The following is a 21,247-nucleotide window of genomic DNA, read 5'->3' as shown; positions in this document are numbered from 1 at the left end:
CGGTAGTAGTAGTGGTCTTGAGAGAGCAATTTAAAATAAACAATCAGTTTTTTTATTATTATTATATTTCACGTGAACCTTAACACCTTGTATCCTATTTTTATTAATTCCCCTTTACATTTTTTCCGAAAGAACGGTTTTTAATTAACGCTCGGTTTTTTATTGTTTTATTTGTGTGATCGTTATCATATTGTTAACATTCCATCGTTATTAATTCGAATTTCCATTTTTGGAAAAGAACTGGTTAAAATGAACAATCAGTTTTTTTTTATGGTTAGTTTTACAGTTGCAAGAAGCTTTAGCACCTTGTGCTATTATTTCACTTTCCAATCGATGGGTATGAAATCGACCGCAGGGATTCCCTTGACCCATGAACGAGTTCTACAAATTGATATGTATTCTGAGGGATTTATTTAATCAATAAGTTTTCTAACATTTTTATCTAGTATCAATAATTTTGCAGATCTATCGTCTTGTTCTCGTTTCAGATTTTATGTTACTGTTAACCCGGATATCTGAAGCGTAACCGAGTGAAGTGACAAACTTTGGGAGATATGCCTGAAATGAGCTGTATTTCTCCTAAAGGACGATAGGAGGTCGAAGGCGATTAGTCCATTCCCCTCCAATGCCGATGATCATTCCGCGTCAACATCGAAAAAAAATAGGAAATGCCATCTTCGCCATAAATAACGGTGTGCTAAGGTTGTGGAGGCTGGCTATGTTAGATCACATTCACCTTATTTCCTCCGCTCGCAGTTTCACGGCTTAACATCACCCCGCACAACGAGTTGAATCGTGGCTTTCAATTTCCGTAGTCTATCAGCCCTTATTCCGTAAGATAAATTAATATATACTATACCGACAACAACAAAAAACATGGTAACATACCTACAACTTAACTACAAATCCAAATTATTTTTACATACAAATTACAATAGTAGCATATCGTATCAATAAAGCACTGTAAAACATTCTAAATATTGGTCTAGTTATTTATTGCATGGGACGTCCGTCCCAGTTACGATACACGAACTACCAGATCGTTGTAATTACATTAGACTACATCCGAATATGTCAACTATGATCTACATTTGGAAATTCATAAATGTATGAAAAACTTTACACATCCCTCTCTGTTAGCACTTGTAATACCTAAGTGAAATCATAAAACCACCCAATCCATGCTATCCAGAGCAGCAAGTTGTGTATGATCACGCGACGCATGTCATTCTCATATTCGAGTGCATTTTTAGTAAACACCCTATTTGAAGAGCCTCGCGTATCGTACACGAGGCTCTTCAAATTTGTGTTACATCCATCAAAACTCACATCGTAGAACAGATACCTTTCTTCAATAATAAAGAATTGTATTGAAGCCTTGAGCTTTAGCAAAATAGTTCAATATCAAACCATAAAAAATACTGTCCAAGATGTGTAAGGTTTGTCATATCGGACTCGAACCCCGTTTCTCTAATGCATTTAAATCTTATCAGAACTAAAATTACAATTTTTGATGTAATAATTGAGTTCTCGTATGAAGAGATGTCAAAATTTACATCAAAAACAGCTTTATAATATTAAGTATTTTAATGCAATAGATAAACAGGGTCCATTTAAATTTACGATGGCCTCTATCACTAACATTATAATAGCGACCAATAAAATAACCATATCAGTAATACGCATATAGGTACCGACCTCAGCAGATACAATGGGGTTTATGTACTCTTAGTATACTAATATTTGTCTAATATAATTTCTCTATGTACAAAGAGGACGTGTACCGAGTTGTTAAGGACTTCCTATACATTCCAATCCAAAATCCTACATCGGATATAAATTGGATTCGATATAATCGATTGTAATTCCTTAGGACTTAGAATCGGAAGGTCTAGGAAGTCCTTAAACTGAACCCGACCTAGTGAACGATTAGTATCACAAATCTGCAGCGATTTCTACGATAAAAAACCATTATTGCTATTTTAAGACCCTAGTCTTAAGGCAAATCAATTACGATTGACAACTTGTATTTATTATAGTTACCATTAAAAGTCGATAAGTTGTATGAATATTTGAGACTAACAAATAAAGTTATCCTTAAATACATTTATCGATACGACAGAGCTTTCACTGCATCTAAAGCTTAATTTTAAATAGAATAAAATGACACGATAAGTGACGACGGCATAAACGTGTTTAGATCTCAAAATTATGATTTCTCTTAAACGTCTGCCACCTTGCAGGCGGCAGACGGGACTATAGGAAAAATATGATTTCTGATTATCAAAAATAATGTGTTTTCATTTTTTTTTTAAGAACACGCGTAAAATATTGCGTTAACAATTTAATTATATAAACCCCAACTAATAAACGCCGTAAAACGGTTTCAAAGTTACACAAACGCATTTGGCTAATTCTTTCGAATGTCAAATTACTGATGAAAGAAACAGGGGAAATGTATGTGTAACTATTTATCGCTTTACAAAGTTCATTTGTAAGGTCATCAGTGAAAACTAAATTTTGCGCAGACGCAAAACCATAGAAAGAACATTGTCCAATACAGACAGACGTGGCGTGCTCAAACCGATCAGAGTCAATGCATTCCTAGCTTTAGTTTTATGTTATCAAATGTAGTTATCACCGTCCTCTAAAAAACTGTTTTCATTATTTTTTGATGATGGTGATTACTATATTTATGTACGCTTCATAAGGTCTGTAATGAGCCTACAAGAATCAAGATTAGTGAATTTACACAGAATCACTATTTATTCCTAAACAAACAAGCCAAACCGCATTGGAGCAACGCGGTGATATGAGGAATGCTGTATCTAGCAGTGGGACAGTAATAGACTGAGCTCAGTTCGATTTTCGTCGAAGTATTCTAGTTTCTCGTAATCATGAGTTTGTTCGCGTCGTTTGAATAACGCTCAACATTGATTTATTCTACTGCAACGCTGTTTGTATTGGTCTTCACTGCACCATAGAACTTAAATCTATCAAAATAGCAACGACCAGCCATTTAAGATTGAACGCGATGATTACCCACTGGAAACATTCTTACAATTATTTATAATATGATTTCTCACAATGGGCTACTTATAAACACATTATTATTCGCATTCATTTCTTTAACCCTAAATAAGCTATCTAATACGCAACGCTAACGCAGTTCTCTGATAACTGCCGACTCGCTAAACTGTATCATTTATATTTCTAACTATAAAATAGCACAGTATGAAAAGAATCCTAACTCGCAATTATGTACGTTTCGGTAGTAATACATTATAATGTCTATTATAAAGCACCCAACCAGTAAAAAACCCTAATGACGACATATGTAAAAGACAAAAATCTACCGGTTCTAAGGCGGATTTAGTACAAATATTGTGTAATCAATATGCAATCCTAGACATATATGAGTCAGGACCATTTTTTAATAAATGCAGGTGATTAAAACATATATTTTGAATTATATTTTGAATATTAAACACCAAAAATGGTAAGTATTTTTGGTATTTGATATTATAATAATATTATATTTTCATTATGGCGAAATTATAACAAATACCTTGTTGTATACACATATTTGTAGGTCTTAGTAAACCTTGCTTTTATATATTGTGTTAATAAACGAAAAATTTTGTATAACCTTTTTTCGGTATGATAAGTTCCAATTTTGTGCAACGTAAAAAAAAGTGGTCGTGACACTTATAAGTAAACTTGTACTGTTTACTACATAAAAAAGCAATTCCAAACATTTTTTAAAATACACTTTTACCTATCAGAAATGGGACGCTTCTTTCGATAGATATTTGGCACACAGTATACTTTCGTTTGCATATTTTAGATCAAAAGTCAAAGTCAAAGGATACAATCCCATACGGTTTCTGCGTTGACATTCAATTGAGTAAGTTTTTCTCAATCTCAAATCGTCTTTAATGCATATGTACTGCACGTTGCGTGCGTACGCACCAAATCTTATTAACTTCCGTGTAAAAATCACTAAAAATACATCCTTAAAAAAATTCACATACAATATTGACTATAAAATTCATACACAAATGTAAAATATTGGTGTTATCTCACTTATTATATTTTACAAGCACTACAGTTATCAAGGTGGGACGATTGAGAAAACTTGCTCCGACTGAAGACACGAGATAATCTGGGTCATAACTCTTATCCAAATTAATTTCTTGATGAAAACTAGGTCGTCCCATTTCATACTCAAAATATAGTTTATTTTCATGCAATTTCCAGTTCGAAAACTCACCTAACGCGCTATAGACTATAAATTACGATGAGACTCAAAATGTTTTTCAAAATGAACAGTTTACATTTATTCCTAAAGCAATGCTATGTTACGGTTGAAAATAAGGCTTCTTGTTTCTATATAAAAGTGAATAAGTTACTAGGAAATCAGTCTATCACGCCTACACATTTTTATAAAGACATCGAAACGAAATTACTATATATAAATTAGTTTCACCATATGCGCTACTTAAAGCTATTAAATATATAGCAAATCACCTAACGATCTTAACACTTTAAAAGGATTCCCCTATTTCGATGTATTGAGATTTAGCTTACGAAGTCGGCTAGTAATTTAACTTATACAATGACATCAATGGCAAATCACAACAACAAGAAGAATATCAGAAATAACCTACACCTACGCGTCACTCGTATTCATTGTAGTAATCTATGCAAGTCACATGCTGATATGTATGACAGTAACGGTATAAATACTGATAAAGATTTTTTGGTTTTTACTATTATTTTAACTTTTTAATGAAAGCTTCAAAAGAGCATCACGTCAAATTGGGCTATATTTTTTTACATACATTTTGCTTTATTTACTTGTTCAGCAAGACCTGCTGCAAAAAAATAAATGTAAGAATAAAACTTAACTCTCATAAATTTTATTAAGTAATCATTCAAGTATTATTCAATTTTTTTTTCTTTTATTTGTTAATATGGTATGCGTATTTATAAACGAGAAAAACATGTAATTAATTTTATTATCGTTTTTTTTCAGTTCTGCCTACTTTCAAGTTTAATGTTCGCAACTGCCGAAGATCCGGTGCCAGCTAGCTTTTTTTAAATTAATGTACCAGCATAAAAATCTAACCCAATTTTTTTTTAACTTTCTTTTCTTGCTTGTATTATTGGAGATATCCGTGTTTGCAATAATAAATTGAAAACTCGTTATGTGTTTAGTTTTGTACTTACCCTTCTAGTAGCTTTTATATTGTTGGAATAAAAGGACAGATCTAAAAACCAAGTGTAAGCAAGCTAATGGGTTGTGCTGTTCTGCCAAGCACTCAATCGTACCAATCGCAATTGAAATCGCATTTACCAATAAATACATTAAAAATAATTAGGCCATTTTAGGACAGATAATCACAATATTTTATCTAAGTTAAACAATTCCTCATAGACAAATTCTCACATTTATGTCTAATTGTTTTTGCTATCACCTCACTCTCCTCATTTTTCTTTGGATAGTTCTAGTTTTACCTGCAGCAAGAATAAATTATTTTTAACCAAGCAATATTATGTTGTGTTTTATGAACATTTCAAAAGAAATCGTCAACTTAACGGCGACTGAAACCGCGCAGCACTGCTAGTTATTTTATAAAGAAAGGACGTAATCATGGGTAAAAGCTAGGTTGAATAATAAAACCTTGACAATAATATAGAGTCAATGCCACGCCACAAAAAATGTACCGTTTTCAGCACGCTGCGAGGTCGATAGTGTTCAATAAAAACAATAATTCTGGTCGAAAGTTGCACAACGGATTATGAAAGAGTAAACAAATCTGATAAGTTATCATATATCTAAACAGAACGCACGATGACAATATAATAATATGTACGAGACCATAAAAATTGTAATTTTCAGTAGATAATTTACTAGATATATTTTGAGTTGTCAAAAAGTTTTCTCACATTAGTGAGAATATGATAACCGATTTTTATTACTTGCTATCTTCTAGGCAAGTAAAGTTCTTCTTATAGTTTAGCCATCATTCAGTATTTTGACAGCTCACGATCATGAAGTTTCATATTGGTTAAGTTAAAATTTCATACAAGATTAGATTAGTTTTCATACTTATACATTATTTGTATGAGGGGGCGATACCCGTGTAGGCGGGCGGTACCCTTAGTGAAGATTATGGTATTTCATATCTGTACTTTGGGATTTACTGTACTCAGGTTGTATTGGGGTTAAGGGCGAGTCTTTAATAGTAGACATTGCGTGAACGGCCACCCCGAGGCTTGATTTTCTTCGAGATCTGCCTCATAAACTTCACCATCAAAAGAAGATAAAGGTGGAGTTGCGATAGCAGCAGTGGCGTGCATACAAGGTATGCACAGGGCATTCTCTAAGTGGGCAGATAATATAAAATGAAAAAAAAACTCCAGTAAGAGTTTAAAATAACTTCAGGACAGGCTTTATAAGAGTTATAAAAAGTCTACAATCAAGTATTTATAACTCGTACTGGAGATTTTTTTCATTTTATATTATCTGCATTCCCTCTATGCACGCCACTAGAAGGCAGGTAGCGGATGTGAAGACTACTGCGCGGGAATAAGCCACGCGGCTTGATCTTCTCCAAGATCTTAGGTAGCCACGCGGCTTGATCTTCTCCATTTGCAACGTCTTCTCCACCCTGTAAAGAGGTGATTCAATACCTTATGTGGCAGCGGCGGTCGCGGCAGGTGGCGGGACGGCAGCGGGCGGTGAGGGCGCGGAGGGGTTGCGCGAGCGGCCACCGCGTGGCTTGATCTTCTCCGATATCTGCCACATCGTCTCCTCGCTGAGCACGTCGTCGAACTCATTGAACATAGCTTGGATGCGCTCATTCTTCTTGAATTTGTATTGCCTATGGATAAGTTTATTAATTTGGGACAGCCGGTAGGCGCAGTGGGCAGCGACCCTGTTTTCTGAGTTCACATGAATACTTATAGTATTCACGTGTACTATTTTCATATAAATATTCATCAGCTATCTTAGTACCAACAACACAAGCTACGCTTACTTTGGGGCTAGATTGCGATGTGTGTAATGTCGATGTATATTTATTTATTAAATAGGGCGCGCATAACTAGTGAACCCTTAGACACGTTAACTGAGGTATAGTTACGTTAGGAATAGAGTATACATTAGGAATATATATGCGCGCCGTAATTGCAGAAATGTCACATTACATCTCTTGCCTTGTGTTGAATGGGGGCTTACTACCATCGCTTAAAGCAGTATCATTTGACTATATTGTTATTATAATCCTTCATCATCACAACACACAACAGGGCACGGATCTCAACAAGAACGGAAAAGAACGGAATGAGAACGACGTATATATATATTTTTTTTTATCAACGCAGAGGCAAGTCATACATTCAAGGATTACTGCTGAAATTAAAAAGGGAGGTGATTTACTTATAAAGGTTCATATCAGCATCAAAAATATATTTAGTTCAGATATGGTAGATAGTAAGATATATTAAGATTGAATTAGTATAGTTAGCAGTTAAATCAAAATACATACTCTTTATGAAAGCGCTTCATGTTTTCCATAATGGTGTACTGTTGCCACCGTTTAGTGAAATTTATGCTGCCGTCGGGAAGTAAGTCCGGGTTCCCGACATGTACAAACGTCAGATCTTGTAGGAAGAGGCCACTGTGATACGAAAAACAATCAAATGCTTAAATATTTTATAAAAGAACTTTTTTAAGAATACACAATTCTACAAAAAACTACAAAAAAATTAAAGGTCTAAACGTAGTGCTTCTTTATTTATCGAAAACATCATAGTGACCAGGATACATTTAGTTTCGGAACTTTAATTAAGACTTTTGTAAATACGAGTCAGCACACAACTAAATAGGTAAAGTAATATTTGTATACAAATATTAAAACGATCAAACTACTTTAATATGAGTACCGACATGAATGCTGTAACAAGGGCAAGACCTGTGTGTAGTGGAATTATTATATATATCCAAATGATTATATAAATATTTCAGTCTTCTTATAAATTGGCAACCCTAAATTTAGTTATGGTTTTCACTCTTTGTCCTAATAACACGAGTAAAATGTGTATGAATAATTGTATCTACGATGTTAAATTTTCTGTTGCCATAAATAATACATTTAAGCTTAATCGTAAGCTTTTACTTTGTTGGTTACGACGGCGATTGTCAAAAGTGATATTAACCGGGACTACGGTTAAATGTGCTCTCCGAGGCACGGGGTTAGACACGACCAATTTCCTAACGCCGGGCTGGTCCTGAAATTTCTTAAACAGAAAATAAACAATACCTAACAATTTTGTTGTCCGACCCGGGATTCTAACACAGTACCTTGTGATTTGTTATTGAACATCCTAACCACAATAAGAGCGACGAGCTAGTTAACCATGAGCCCAGAGACCATGTCATCATATCCCCAAAGTAAGTGAGGTTTTATAGTGACTTACATGTACGGTATGCAGGGCGGTTGTGTCTCACCCAGCGCAAGTCTGTACGCGCGGAATGAGTGCGACGAGTCAATCAGCGCCACGTGGTCTTTCAACGTATCCACAACGGCGCGGGGCCAGCCCAGTCGCCGCACCGGCGGACAGTCTAACGCGGACACCAGCGCCAGGTAAGAATTGAAGTTGTTCAATTTCCTCAGCGCTTTCATTACTTTTAGCACCTTGTTCGCGTATCTCTCTCGTTCGCGAGCCTCGTCCTTTAAGAAATTAATAATATGTAGGTAGTATTTTTTTGCACGCTTCATAAGCGAAGCGTTGAGGTGGGTATTACTGTCAATTTACGCACACCGAGTGATTCTCCAACTTAAAATGTCACTTTGTTATTCTTTATTGCTTTTACAAGTGAATATAAATAGACAAATGTTGAGAAAAAACACTATTTTTTTAGCTCCCTATTTTGTATGTAGCTTCAAAAATACTTGCCAACTTATAATTCCGAGCGCTGAACTATGAATACAAGTGTACGGATAAACCCGATCGGGTTTTTGTTACGCCGTAATAGATGTTATTATTATGTTAACATGAAAATGTATATTTTTCATAAAATAAATAAATAAATTAGTATGAGTATGTGTCTCGTGAAGAGCTTACTACAGAAATGATCCTATGAAGTAAGGTATAACGCAGCAGTAAATATGGTAGGTTACACTTCTTATTAGATTATAAATATATAGCCTGTACGTTGAAGAAATCTTTCATCTCTAAGTCAGCGATAAACACTTCTTAAAAATACGGGTATTTACCAAGATAATATTATGTGATTTAGTTCGCGGTATGTTTAACCCAGATTGCCTATCTCCGATTTTTTTGTAGTAGCAACTAACAGCATTGTATGCTCAGGTGTAACATTCATCTGATATTCTCCGACCTACCGCGTCACATCGCCCGCTTTTGGCGTTCCTTTTAACTTTTATCGTAGTTAGCTATGGCTCCTATCCTGTTAGCCACGTGAATTTTTAACTGTGCGATTTATCGCTTTGTGAGGTAAAGCAACTAAAACAAATGCACAGCAATATGTCTAACATGCTACGGTTCGCTTGGTTAGTATAAGTGTCCATAAGTCTCACCTGTTCCAATATTCTCGATCGGGCCCAGTAGCTCATCTTATTGAAGTGCTCCGTAAACCTCGTGAGGTTTGGGGATCTCTCTTCGGACTGGTCACGTGGCCACGACAGCACCTCCGCTGTGGTTATTCGCACAAACAGTGCGGAATCTAACAAGGTCATCTGTTCCGCTAGCTCACTCGCTTTAAAATCGAGGAGAGTGTCACGGCGTAGTGATACAATGCCATAGCACGGCAAATCATATTCGTATCTGTTGTTTGTCTAAAAAAAAAAGAGATATCTTTATACTCAAATATGTATTTTTAATTGCAAATAATTCAGAACAGGTGTTATTCGAACGCGCATTTACTTTTGATAACCTTTTTGAAGTTCAATCTTTTATATTGGTGCCAATTCTGTAGTTTAGGACTCTCTGAACTAAATATTGAAGGTCTAAAACTAGTTTAATTTTAAAGTAAAACATAAACATATTGAAATGAAAAAAGAAGAACGCCGTTTCTAAATCAACACTATAGGCAGTGATTCTCAATTCCATGCCTGTTTTTACAGTACATATTCTTCTTGCTCTAGCTCTCAAAAAGGTCATGTTTTAACTTTGTCTAAGTAGTTTTCAACCGTCAATTATTAAAATGAGTGAGTGCCAATTTTAACCAATTTGTAATAAATTTTGCAAAATAGTACGCCTATTAACAGGTGCTAGATAATCTATTAAAGATAATATAACTAAAAAAAATGATACGTATTTTAGGTCAGACTATCGTTATTTCAATTAGTGGTCGTGGTTGAAACATCAAAATAAATGTATACTTACATTTTGGAAATGTAATTGCTTTTGTTTGTCAACCAATATTTGTCTTAAGGCCTTTGAGATAGGCAACTCTTCTCGTTCCACGAGCCAGTATATGAACTCCATAATCTCTTGCATGAGCGCCCGGTCCAAGTCCGACATTCTGTAAGGGTAAAAGCAATTTAGTCCATCGTCTCTGTAAAGATCTGTTGGGTCGTATATTTCGAGAGTCTTTTTATACACAATATGGCTGCGTGTTTAAGTCAAAAAATTTGGAGTTTCTTACGGAGAAAAACTTGCTAGTTAATAAGTTAATCGATCACAATATCCCATATCAAGCGCATCCTTACGTTACGTGTTACACAGCTTTTTTTGAAGCATGCGCGCCACGAAAGAGTTATGTATGAGTCTAACTGTATAAAAAAATTACGAATAACAGTTAGAGATAATTATCTCTTGTAGTGATTGGACTTGAAGTGACTACTAGTGTAGGGACCGTCAGTGTTATACGACTAATGGTTAGGTGTAAAAAAAGATAAATATGGATTGATAGCAAAACTTGTAATTAAAACATTATGACCAAGTTGTTATTGTCCAAAATGATTATTACAATTTTGTACAACTTTGTTAACCAACTTATCAACAGATTACAGATAGATTGAATAGAGAAAATGAACGTTAAATTATGTACTCACGTAAGATCAGCTACGACCCTGGTGAGCAGACTCAGTGTGGAACGAAGTTCGTGCGGTCTCGGCCTGTAATGATGCGCACGCCGCACAAGCTTGTGGACTAGTTCGCTGGGCGACACCCATGTCCTGTACGTAGCCAGGAACGCTTCCTGGTATGCAAAATCTACGCACAGAGACAACAACAAGGATATAATTTTCTAATGCGTTGCCGAGTTACAACACCTCTCCCACTCAGTGTTAAAGGAAACTGTCCAAAATTTTATAGAGTAGAGGTCTGGTAGAGTACTTTTACTTAAATCGAATGTTGAACCTAATTGTTTAAATCCACTGATCCATCTATATTTTTTAACATATTTATCCAAGAAATAAAGAAAACACTAAAATAGATAATTAATCTATTTTTGACATATGTGTCAACTGTCAACTTGTCATTACCTGTATTTTACAACAAAAGCACGTGAAAACTCAAATGCCAACAATTTATGCGTAAAAAAACAATAATTACAGTTGTAAGTCATTTTGCGACCAACCGCATTTTTAATAGAAGGGCGCCATCTTGCAAACATATCGAAAAGCTAGGAATTGCATTTTACTAGGAATTGCGTTACGTAACTCGGTTCAATAACTTTAACTTAAAATTAATTACAATTAAAATTAATGATATTTACGTTATTAGGTACCCGACCGTACTGAAAATGGACCGTCTCCCTTTACGCCTGATTTCTTTTGGTTAAGTTTATATCGGTGTATTAGGACACATGCAGTAACTCTACCCATGGCTCTACCCAAATCTTTAAAAATAATAACCAAACCTAAATTATGCTATACTTTTCACACTTCATAATAAACTTTTATACTTTAGATATTATACCCGAAAACCGCACATATCTGTAACTTCTTGTAATTGATAATGAATATTTATTATGAATAATTTATATTTAAGATACAAAACATCTAATGCGGTGGCGCAGCCTTTGTAAGACTATAATTGTCACTCTGTAGTAGCAGTAGTATCTTTAGAAATTTAACATGCACACATACTAATAATATCACAATAATTAAACTCCGGTCGAAAATTTGCACCTACGTGCGAGATTAGTCTCGGTTGGTTAAACGGTGTAAATGATGTATTTTAATTAATGAAATAAAAAAGTACTATAGGTGTCCGCTATTTCAGCTTTGTTTAAAGACTCCTCGGATATATAGCATGTCCGTATCATAAGTCACTCTTTAACCTGAGCTTTCTCAATGCAAAATTTGATAAAAAATTGTTTAGCTTTTAACAAGCCTTGCATACATTACACGTTGACAGCTTACGCGGGACTAAAGAGAATAGAATAGATATAAAGCTAGAGCTCGAACGTGCTATGCGAAACATATTGCGTAAACTATATGTAGATAAATATTAACAATAGTTAATTTTCATGCTAAGTGAATTTTGTGTCCAGCATTCCAGCAAGTCTGCGTGTATTATTGCAAGAAAATTTAGTATAAAATCAAATTATATAAAATATTATACCAGCAAGTTTTAATATTTTTATCATACGAAGTGCTTTTTGACATTTCTTTACAAATATCTTATCTTACAACTATAGCTTTTAATTTAGTCAAGATCATATTAATGCAATTCAAAAATGATATATCTCAAAAGTTCGTTGTATTTCACTTTGACCATTATTTAGAGTTTACAACAGTGTTTTTATATTATACTGATTGCGCGGATTTAAATGCACTTTTATATAATTATACTTAGAACATTTCAGAGGTTACAAAAAAATTATCGTTGTATGATGAATTACAAATCACTCGATTAACCCACACGCGTCAGTCAGATAACATCACCATAATAAATACATTGTCAAAAGGACTCCGTAAAATATAAATATTATAATGCCAATGCCAACGCTGCATCGCTTCAAAGGCTCCTAATCGTCATTTAATGCTTATTGATCTTTGACAAAAAAATGCTTCGGCGCATTAATATGCAGCAACGAAAGCAATAACATATTACTACTCCGTCTACAAAGCGCACACAAATAACCTTAAACCTTCGATTAATGATGTCCTAGATACTCGTATGTACCAACCAACCAAAAACTTACCGAACCGGTTTATAAACCTAGGACTTCAAATTAAATAAGCTATTCCGTTAAATTTATTTGCCATTTAGCAAGTAGGATATTGGCTTTTCACTAGGGGCTATCTGCCACAACTACCGAAAATAGGCTCGAGAGTGAAAACATTTTTCACAGAGACTTTTGTCAAGTCAATGATCGTTAATATACTGGATATGGGAGAGCATATCAAGTATATGAATAATCATTGACTTCTTTTATTACCACTGTTTTGACTTTTTTACCGTCTCCAATTGACTGACATTTTGGCGCTGAAGGTTGTGAAGCTGTAATGCGAGTCTCCCAGGAACTAAAATTTAAATTAGTTCTAGAGACAACCGTATGTCAAATGTGCAACTTCAATGGGGACAAAATTTCAGCTGTCATTAGTATAGACAGAATATATGGAGGGTAGAGGTAAGGAGAGTCATCTTATATGGGAGAAAAGTTGAAAAAGTGTCCAGTGTATGCGCTAAATAACAGTTCAAAAATCCTCCACAATGGCGCTGGTGGATGCACAGGGTATGGTATGAATGTAGCAATCGTAGATGAATTGAAGTATGCCGAGTTAAAAATTTTTATGTCATTATCGACTAAAGTAGTTAATTATTGAGAATTTCAACAACTTACGTTGTACAAAATATTGTGGTAAATATAAACTTACTTCCTTGTATCTCCATACTTCCTTGTTTATTTTTCAAGCCTACTCTAACAATATTTATATTTGGCGCTTCTTTTAAGAGTTACCCTGATGCAAATGTGGCGCCATCCTAATTTAATACATTTTGACGACACTTTTTCATATACACAGATGACTCTCCTTACCTCTACCCTCCATAACAGAATAGTAGTGTTAATGATCTAAAAATTAAAATTTAAAAAACTAGTGGCCTTGAAGCGACACCACGAGAACGTTAGCTCGGTGTATTTAAAGCATTATAAAGCGCGATTAACGAAGCTTAATAATATTAGTAATCAACCAGCTAATGTCTGTCAGCCCCAACTAATATTATGATTCACTTACACTCGTCCGTTTCTGTAAAGTGAAAGCATGAAAGTTAAGATGTTAGAAGCGATGCCGGATAGTTCTTATACCTATATTTATTTCTGATACACAATCATCTTAATGAATCAAATTAATTAATTTATCACTTTTATTGCAAATCATAGAGTAATTGTCTATAATGTTATAAAAAAATTATAAATTTAAAAGAGAACATATTACTCAATAGTTATATTGGCAGAACTATTTTATGTAACAACATACCATATGGTTACAACGTTAACTATGTTTATGCGTTGTTAACAAAATATTACTTTATTTTATTTTTTTCAAGTTTTCGGAATTTCTTAAAAATGCAATTCGGTTTTACCGAATTTACCATCAGCATTCTACCTTTTTGCTTACATGCTTTGTTATTACACATTGTACATATATAGAAACCTTTTCCAAAAAAACTAACTGTCGAATCATTTCACACTGAATACTGAAAAATATGTTACTTATTATTTTTTGATATGGTAAATATCAAAAAATAAGTAACAGTTAACTTTTTTCAGTATTCAGAGATAAATCACCAGCTTAACCTCACCCCAAATTTAAGATAACAGATAAATAATACGTGAAATTTTTGGCTTACCTTTGGTAGCTTTAGTAGCGAGTACGATTAAGGCATCTGGATGTCCCCCGCGTACTTCGGGGCCATCCTTGTTGGTGCCTTTCAGTAGGAGCCAACCGCTCACTTCCGTTTGTAGGACAATATCATCTGGGTCAGCTATACTTGTGGTATTTTCGTCTGCTGTCACTGCTGTAGGTTCTGTACTGCTTTCGCTTCTCTACAATAACGTACAATTAAATAAATAGGTTTTCACTGGTTGACACCAGGCTGGCTAAGTGCATATTGGTAGAGTTTACACGGCTTTGAGGACAATATTTAATATCACATTAGCATAACTCTAAGGCATATAGGTTTTCTCACTATCTTTTCTTCCGCAGTTAAATCAAGTGATATTTATTTGAAAATTCAGAAGTGCGTTTCGGGGTTTGAGTTCCTAAGGAAAGAAAGACCGAAGTCCTAACCACTATCACTGCTACATGACATCATCATCATCATCATCATCATTTTAACCGACGTAGGTCCGCTTCTTAATAATTTATCTTAATCTACGGTGGACATCGCGAATTTCCTAACTATAAGCAACATTCACAAAAGATCACAATACCTTTAAATTTTTGCACAAACCGGGAATCGTGATCCTTTTATTGTCGGTCAAAAAAGTGAACAAATAAGAAAAAAAAATAAGTGTTTCATGGGTGTGTACTAAGCATTATCCTCCGATAGCTAAGAATGTTTTCAGCCATCGGAGAATAATAATGTTTATTGCGCAGACTGCTAGATAGAGTTGTATAAAAACTACCAATATTTTTGTAATAAATATAGCATGACAGAACATTTAAAGCGAGTCGAAACTAAATGCTTTAATTTCAGGCTCGCTTGACAAATACCATTTTTCAGAATAAAAGTTCATTATTACGGGAATAAAATACATCCTGTATTACTTTCTGATGGTATACTTTAAATTGTGTATTCAAGATAAATAAAAACGGCTAATGGGATAAATATATGATTAATATCACACTCCGCTGGTGACATTACAACAATATAAACCTTTTGGTAATTATAGGAACCACAATTTTAATATGGCAATCAAATTTTGTGCCAAAACGAAACGCTTCTATTAAAAATGACTAATTGGACCCTTTCTCTTTCCCTCTCATTAAAAATTTGGGGTTCGCAAATTTATGATCAAAAATTCGACATAACGTCTTATTGAGTAGGTGGTGAATTTATAGTGTGTACCTATGTGTGAAAATAAGTGACACCCTGGATTCGCGAAGGGGTACCGTGAGTTGATTCCTTTAAACCAGGTTTGTCCTTTCCATGTTTTTCTAATTTTTGAACATCTTTCTTTTTCGCCTATCAATACAGTCCACTTTCTTTAAAATCTTACAGCTCTCAAAACGCTTTATTCCCACCCCCTTTGGTCTTATGGATGTTACTTCTTAAACGTCGGCTATTTAATAATCAAAGAGACAACAATAAAGAGCATTAAATCGCAGGAGTTACCTGTATGTATTGCTATCGGAGTTAAATGCTTAGTGCGGACTGCTGGATGTAGTTGAGGAAGGCACATACCTGCGAAGGTACAGGAGATGGCATAGGTTGCACTAGTCGATCCAGATCCTCGTCATCCACTGGGAACTTGCCCGGCGACGTCGAACTTATGTACAAGTCGTCTGAACTCTGGGTAATAGAAACATTAACGTTTGAAAAACACTGTCCTTTATATTCATAGTTTATACTTAATGCGGTATTCGTTTTTATTCCATTTACACACAAGTTAGCCCTTGACTGCAATCTCACCTGATGGTAATGATGGTGCAGTCTAAGATGGTAGCGGGCTAACCTGTTAGAGCTATGGCAGTTAAATTATACCTATACTTCTACGCGGCATCATACCGAGATGCTCAATCGCCTGGCGGCACGTCTTTGTGGGTAACTACCCACGGCCGAAGCCTCCCACCAGACAACACTATACTTTAATATTTGTAGTTTATACTAAAAGTAGACTATCCGAGGGTTTATTTAAAAATAAAAACAGAGACATTTCCTTTAAAGGTACTAAAGAATAAGATTATTAAAATTTGTAAATATTCAGTCGTTTTGCAAATACAAGAAATACTTAATTCAATAATAATGCAACTTAATGCAACTTAATACAACGCCGATTACTAATTTAAAAAAAATACTCAAATGCGGACTACCAAGGGTTTATTAATAAAATGAAATTCAGAATGCAAAAAAGACTAAACAAACTTAAAAGGTTTCCTGGATAGATACTAAAGAATAAGATTGTAAATATTCATATTCTTTTATATAAATACAAGAAATATTTTAGTAATAATGCATACTGAATACAACGTCTGTTACTGAGCTAATAAGAAATAAGAATCCAATATTAATTAACATAAACCGATTAACGCAAAGATCAAATAATTGCAATTAACAAGTTTGTTTACATACCACATTGTTTAACATAGACTCATCCGCCGAACTATTATGAGACGAAGGCCGCGGGGAGGGTGGGGGGAGTAGTTCGTTGCTCGAATTCATTGAAATCTAGCAAAAAAAACCATATAAATTCTTTACAAGTTATTCATGTATATTTAGCGTGTATAAATTTGTTAAATTTATTCAAAAAGAAACAAAATGTTTAACATATTACAATTATAATTTGAAATAAAATAATAAAATAATTTTAAATTTAGTCATTACAAAACGAAGGTTTACTTCCATTCAGCCTACAATAGTGTCTAGATATTGCGGTCGAATACAAAACTGTCGTTAATTAAAAAAAAAAAGTTACCTGTTTACTTTTATTGATCTTTGGTGGTAGCGCTGGAGGTTCAGGAGGTACGGGACTAGTTCTACTCGAAGTTTTCATACTCACGCTGTCTTCTGAACCACTGTGGAAATAATAACTTCATGTTTGAAAAACGTCCGCACTAGACCTGAAGCCATACATACTTGACTTGTACAGGTGCGCCTGCGCATACTGGTCTAACATTTAAACCTGTTAGCAATTGGTTTGCTTAACAGATTGGAAAGCCACGAATGCAGATGGTTAACTAATTAATAGTCTAGTATGGCTATCACTACCAATTGGCATCGCCTGCGTTGTTTAGGTCACGCAGTACATCAAGTTCTGCTTGACCGATTTTGATAAAACTAAGATATTATCAGAGCCAAATATAATAAGACAAATTTATAATCCATATCAACTTTCAAAAACTTCCAATTTTATTATATTCCATGATATATATTCAAATTATTATACAATGCGAAAGTGATTCTATTTTTATTATCTGTTTTGGATATTAGCTAGGTATCCTTTAATACCTTGGCAAAAGTTTCTACAGAGATGAACAATCCTGGAATATGTCACGGAATTAAAACTTGCGATTCGCTACAGTACGGAGAATTAAAACAAATCAGTATACGCAGGATTTAAAAAAATATAAATGTCCCGGCGAACTTCGTACCGCGCATAATTTTTTTTTGATGAATGTTATATTTTAATACTATTCCGGACTTAGAAAAATCCAAAAAGTCAAATATCATAAAAATTGATCCAGCCGTTCTTGAGTTATGTAATGGTGTAACTAACACAACTTCCTTTTATATATATAGATATGCTAAGTCTCGGCTGTTAGGTATAAAGTTTAATAAATTATAAACGAACCTTAGGGGTGGTGTACTCAGGTGTTGAACAGTTAACGATGAAGCCATCGACCTTTGTACCTGATGATGCCCCACGCTAATAGTTCCTGCGCTTGAGTGTTGTGCACTGAAAAACAACACTTAATTAAAACATCCACTAAGACATTTATAAATCACACTAAGACTTTAAATAATACACCGACCACAATTTAACACATCAGTAATGAATTGGAAATCAAACAGAATTGAAAACCAAATATATTTTTATACAAAACCTCATATCGCACATTGATCTACATGTTAATGAGAAAAATAATAAACAATGACAAGTATTCAATATTATCAGGTTGTGCGCATGAGTTTGAATCAATAGTGTTATATTTAAATAAATGAATGGAGTAGGCATAATACAAGTGCATATCGCTGTCGATTAGAAAACAATTCCGCGCAAGTGAAATTACCAATCTTTACAAACACCCAAATACGCACATATGAAGTATGTGAGAAAAACATTTGAAGCAATACCGCGTAAATGGTATTGCGTGGTATAATATTTTTTTTTTAATTTGTTTCCTAAGGTAATTTTGGACCTAATTATTTATGCAAACGTTTAAAAAATACGTTAAAACTCAATTATTATGAAATCAAGGTTATCACCGGGATCATAGCATATTTTTAAACGTTTATATATACCGGGATAGATTTAGATTTATTTAGTTGCATGTAAAAATGGTAACAAAATAATCTTAAATACCAGTTGTTCCAAAAGAGCTGTTTTTTTTTATATTTTATAAAAAAAAAAATCAGCACTTTTGACAAACTGTTACTGCCACATACATTAAAAATAGCGAAATTGTACTTAAGCGGTCATCTAATAATGCAGCCATGTTATTATAATCTTGTGCAATAAGAAATTATTAAAATAGAGTTATGTTTTATGTATTATATAGTTTTTGTTATGTATTATAGGAATGTTAGTTACTTAGTATTTAAATCAAACTCACCTAGTTAAGTTATAAGTGTGTATGGAATGCCGAAACATATCGGGCGGCGCTTCCAGATTTATAGGAGGATGCGCGTTCGTGTGACTGCAGTTTCCAAACATCTCCATGTATGCCATAACTGAAAATCGGAGTACACAAATAATATACCAATCGCCTAAAAATACACTACTGAAAAAACGTATTCTAAGAACAAAGGCGTAACATGTACTTCTATGCCGCCAAATGAAACGGAAAAAGCGCCGTAATTAAGCGCTAAAAACATTCATCATCTCAGGTGAGAATTAACTACGCGAAATTCCGTTTGTGTTATTGACTGACACATAATTAAGCGCCGTAAGCCATATTGTGATAAGCAAGCGGTGATTATCATACTGAAATGTATCGTGAAAGCTAACATAGCACATATAGTTCTCCAATAGGTCTGCTTCTTTGGAGTCGACGAGTTAATATGCTGGATGCGTTCAGACCCTGCTGCCTTAGCAGTTGTGAGAGAAGAATGACACTTAATGGAAGAGTGAATATCAAATATTAGCTGTACTCCGCCACTTCCGGTGTTTAACGATAAAAAGCACAGAGCATTATCAGGTTGACTAGGGGCAATGTTGGTAGTAAAATTATGCTTTGCCTAATAATGACAATTGAAAAACTTCCTTAATAAAAAAAAAATCTTTTCGACATAAAATACTTACTTCGGCTTATTTAGGGTTTAAGGTTCTCGGGACTTTTTAAGATTTACTAATGCATATTTATTCATGATGGGCCATTTATTTAACTTTCACTTCAGACTTGTTTTACAAATATAATTAATTCATACTTAAATCTTTATATTAAAGGAATAAAACATGGCCTATATTATTTTCTGATTCTACATTTAAAATTGTGTATTCAAGATAAATTAAAACCATTAATGAGGTTTAGATATGAGTAATAACTCATTCGGCTGGTGGTATTACAAAATATAAAAACCTTTGGTCTTAATAATAGTATCAGTAGCAACATAGATAACAATAAAGATCGTTAAATCGCTATAATCACTTTTATGGATTGCACGAATATTAAGTTTCTTTTAACTCAATATCCATAAGGGAAAAACATAATTTTTAGATTTTTTAGAAAATTTATTTTAAAGTTAATATTATATATTTTATTATCACATAATATATTTTTATTAAATATAGCATTTCATTCAGCATATTATTTTGATTACCGACAATTTTTCTATCAATATCATTCCAATTTCTTTATTTGTTTAAAAACCAAAAAAAACATTTCGCCGCTTTAATAGCCGCTTTGGATTACTTTCAATAAATAGCGTTTTTAGGTAGTACGAAGTTCACAGGGTCATAAAATAGTTTATCAATTTATGACGCGGTCTACAGCTAAAGAATGACATTCGAGTTTTGTACATCTATTTGAGATTTCAAACCATAACACATTACTCCATTATTAACATCGCACAACTGTTAAGCTATCTGAATGCAACACAGCGCTAAAGGCTATCTATAAATCGTGGGCAGTAGTGACGGTAGTTGGCTAACGGCTAACGCGAGCATGCAATCCACTCACCGCTGTAGGCGACGCTTTGAAACACTGCCCGACGCACCGGCACAACAGAAACATGCCGTTATATTTCAGAGCCCCAAGGGAACATTTGTATACGACGAGGGAATAGGATACAGTCAATTTGTTAGAACCAGACAACCTTACAAGACCATAAAATGAATTACAATTGCATTGTCTAAGTTGATCCGCGTGTCTGC

General features: G+C 34.2%; 1 protein-coding gene across 10 annotated transcripts in view; it reads right to left on the bottom strand.

The window, feature by feature from the left end:
• Positions 1-3,538: 3,538 nt before the first annotated feature.
• LOC120623371 (guanine nucleotide-releasing factor 2) overlaps positions 3,539-21,247 on the bottom strand; it is a 61,645-nt gene continuing 43,936 nt past the window's right edge. For 6 of the 10 annotated variants that reach the window (XM_039889365.1, XM_039889363.1, XM_039889368.1 and 3 more), the window contains 15 exons: positions 21,054-21,077; positions 19,488-19,605; positions 18,506-18,610; positions 17,630-17,729; positions 17,287-17,382; positions 16,399-16,506; positions 14,842-15,037; positions 14,226-14,237; positions 11,091-11,250; positions 10,420-10,558; positions 9,612-9,869; positions 8,488-8,741; positions 7,557-7,688; positions 6,700-6,890; positions 3,539-5,520 (listed from right to left, as the gene is read on the bottom strand). In XM_039889365.1, the coding sequence (XP_039745299.1) occupies positions 6,701-6,890; positions 7,557-7,688; positions 8,488-8,741; positions 9,612-9,869; positions 10,420-10,558; positions 11,091-11,250; positions 14,226-14,237; positions 14,842-15,037; positions 16,399-16,506; positions 17,287-17,382; positions 17,630-17,729; positions 18,506-18,610; positions 19,488-19,605; positions 21,054-21,077 (1,892 nt within the window). In that variant the 3' untranslated portion in view covers positions 3,539-5,520; position 6,700. The remainder of the gene's footprint in view (positions 5,521-6,699; positions 6,891-7,556; positions 7,689-8,487; positions 8,742-9,611; positions 9,870-10,419; positions 10,559-11,090; positions 11,251-14,225; positions 14,238-14,841; positions 15,038-16,398; positions 16,507-17,286; positions 17,383-17,629; positions 17,730-18,505; positions 18,611-19,487; positions 19,606-21,053; positions 21,078-21,247) is intronic. The other 4 variants (XM_039889367.1, XM_039889362.1, XM_039889364.1 and 1 more) reach the window with 3 other exon arrangements.

Source organism: Pararge aegeria, chromosome 4, assembly GCF_905163445.1.
Source record: "Pararge aegeria chromosome 4, ilParAegt1.1, whole genome shotgun sequence".
NCBI lineage: Eukaryota > Metazoa > Arthropoda > Insecta > Lepidoptera > Nymphalidae > Pararge > Pararge aegeria.
Note: the sequence above shows the minus strand (reverse complement) of the source record. Positions and strands in the feature narration are given on the sequence as shown.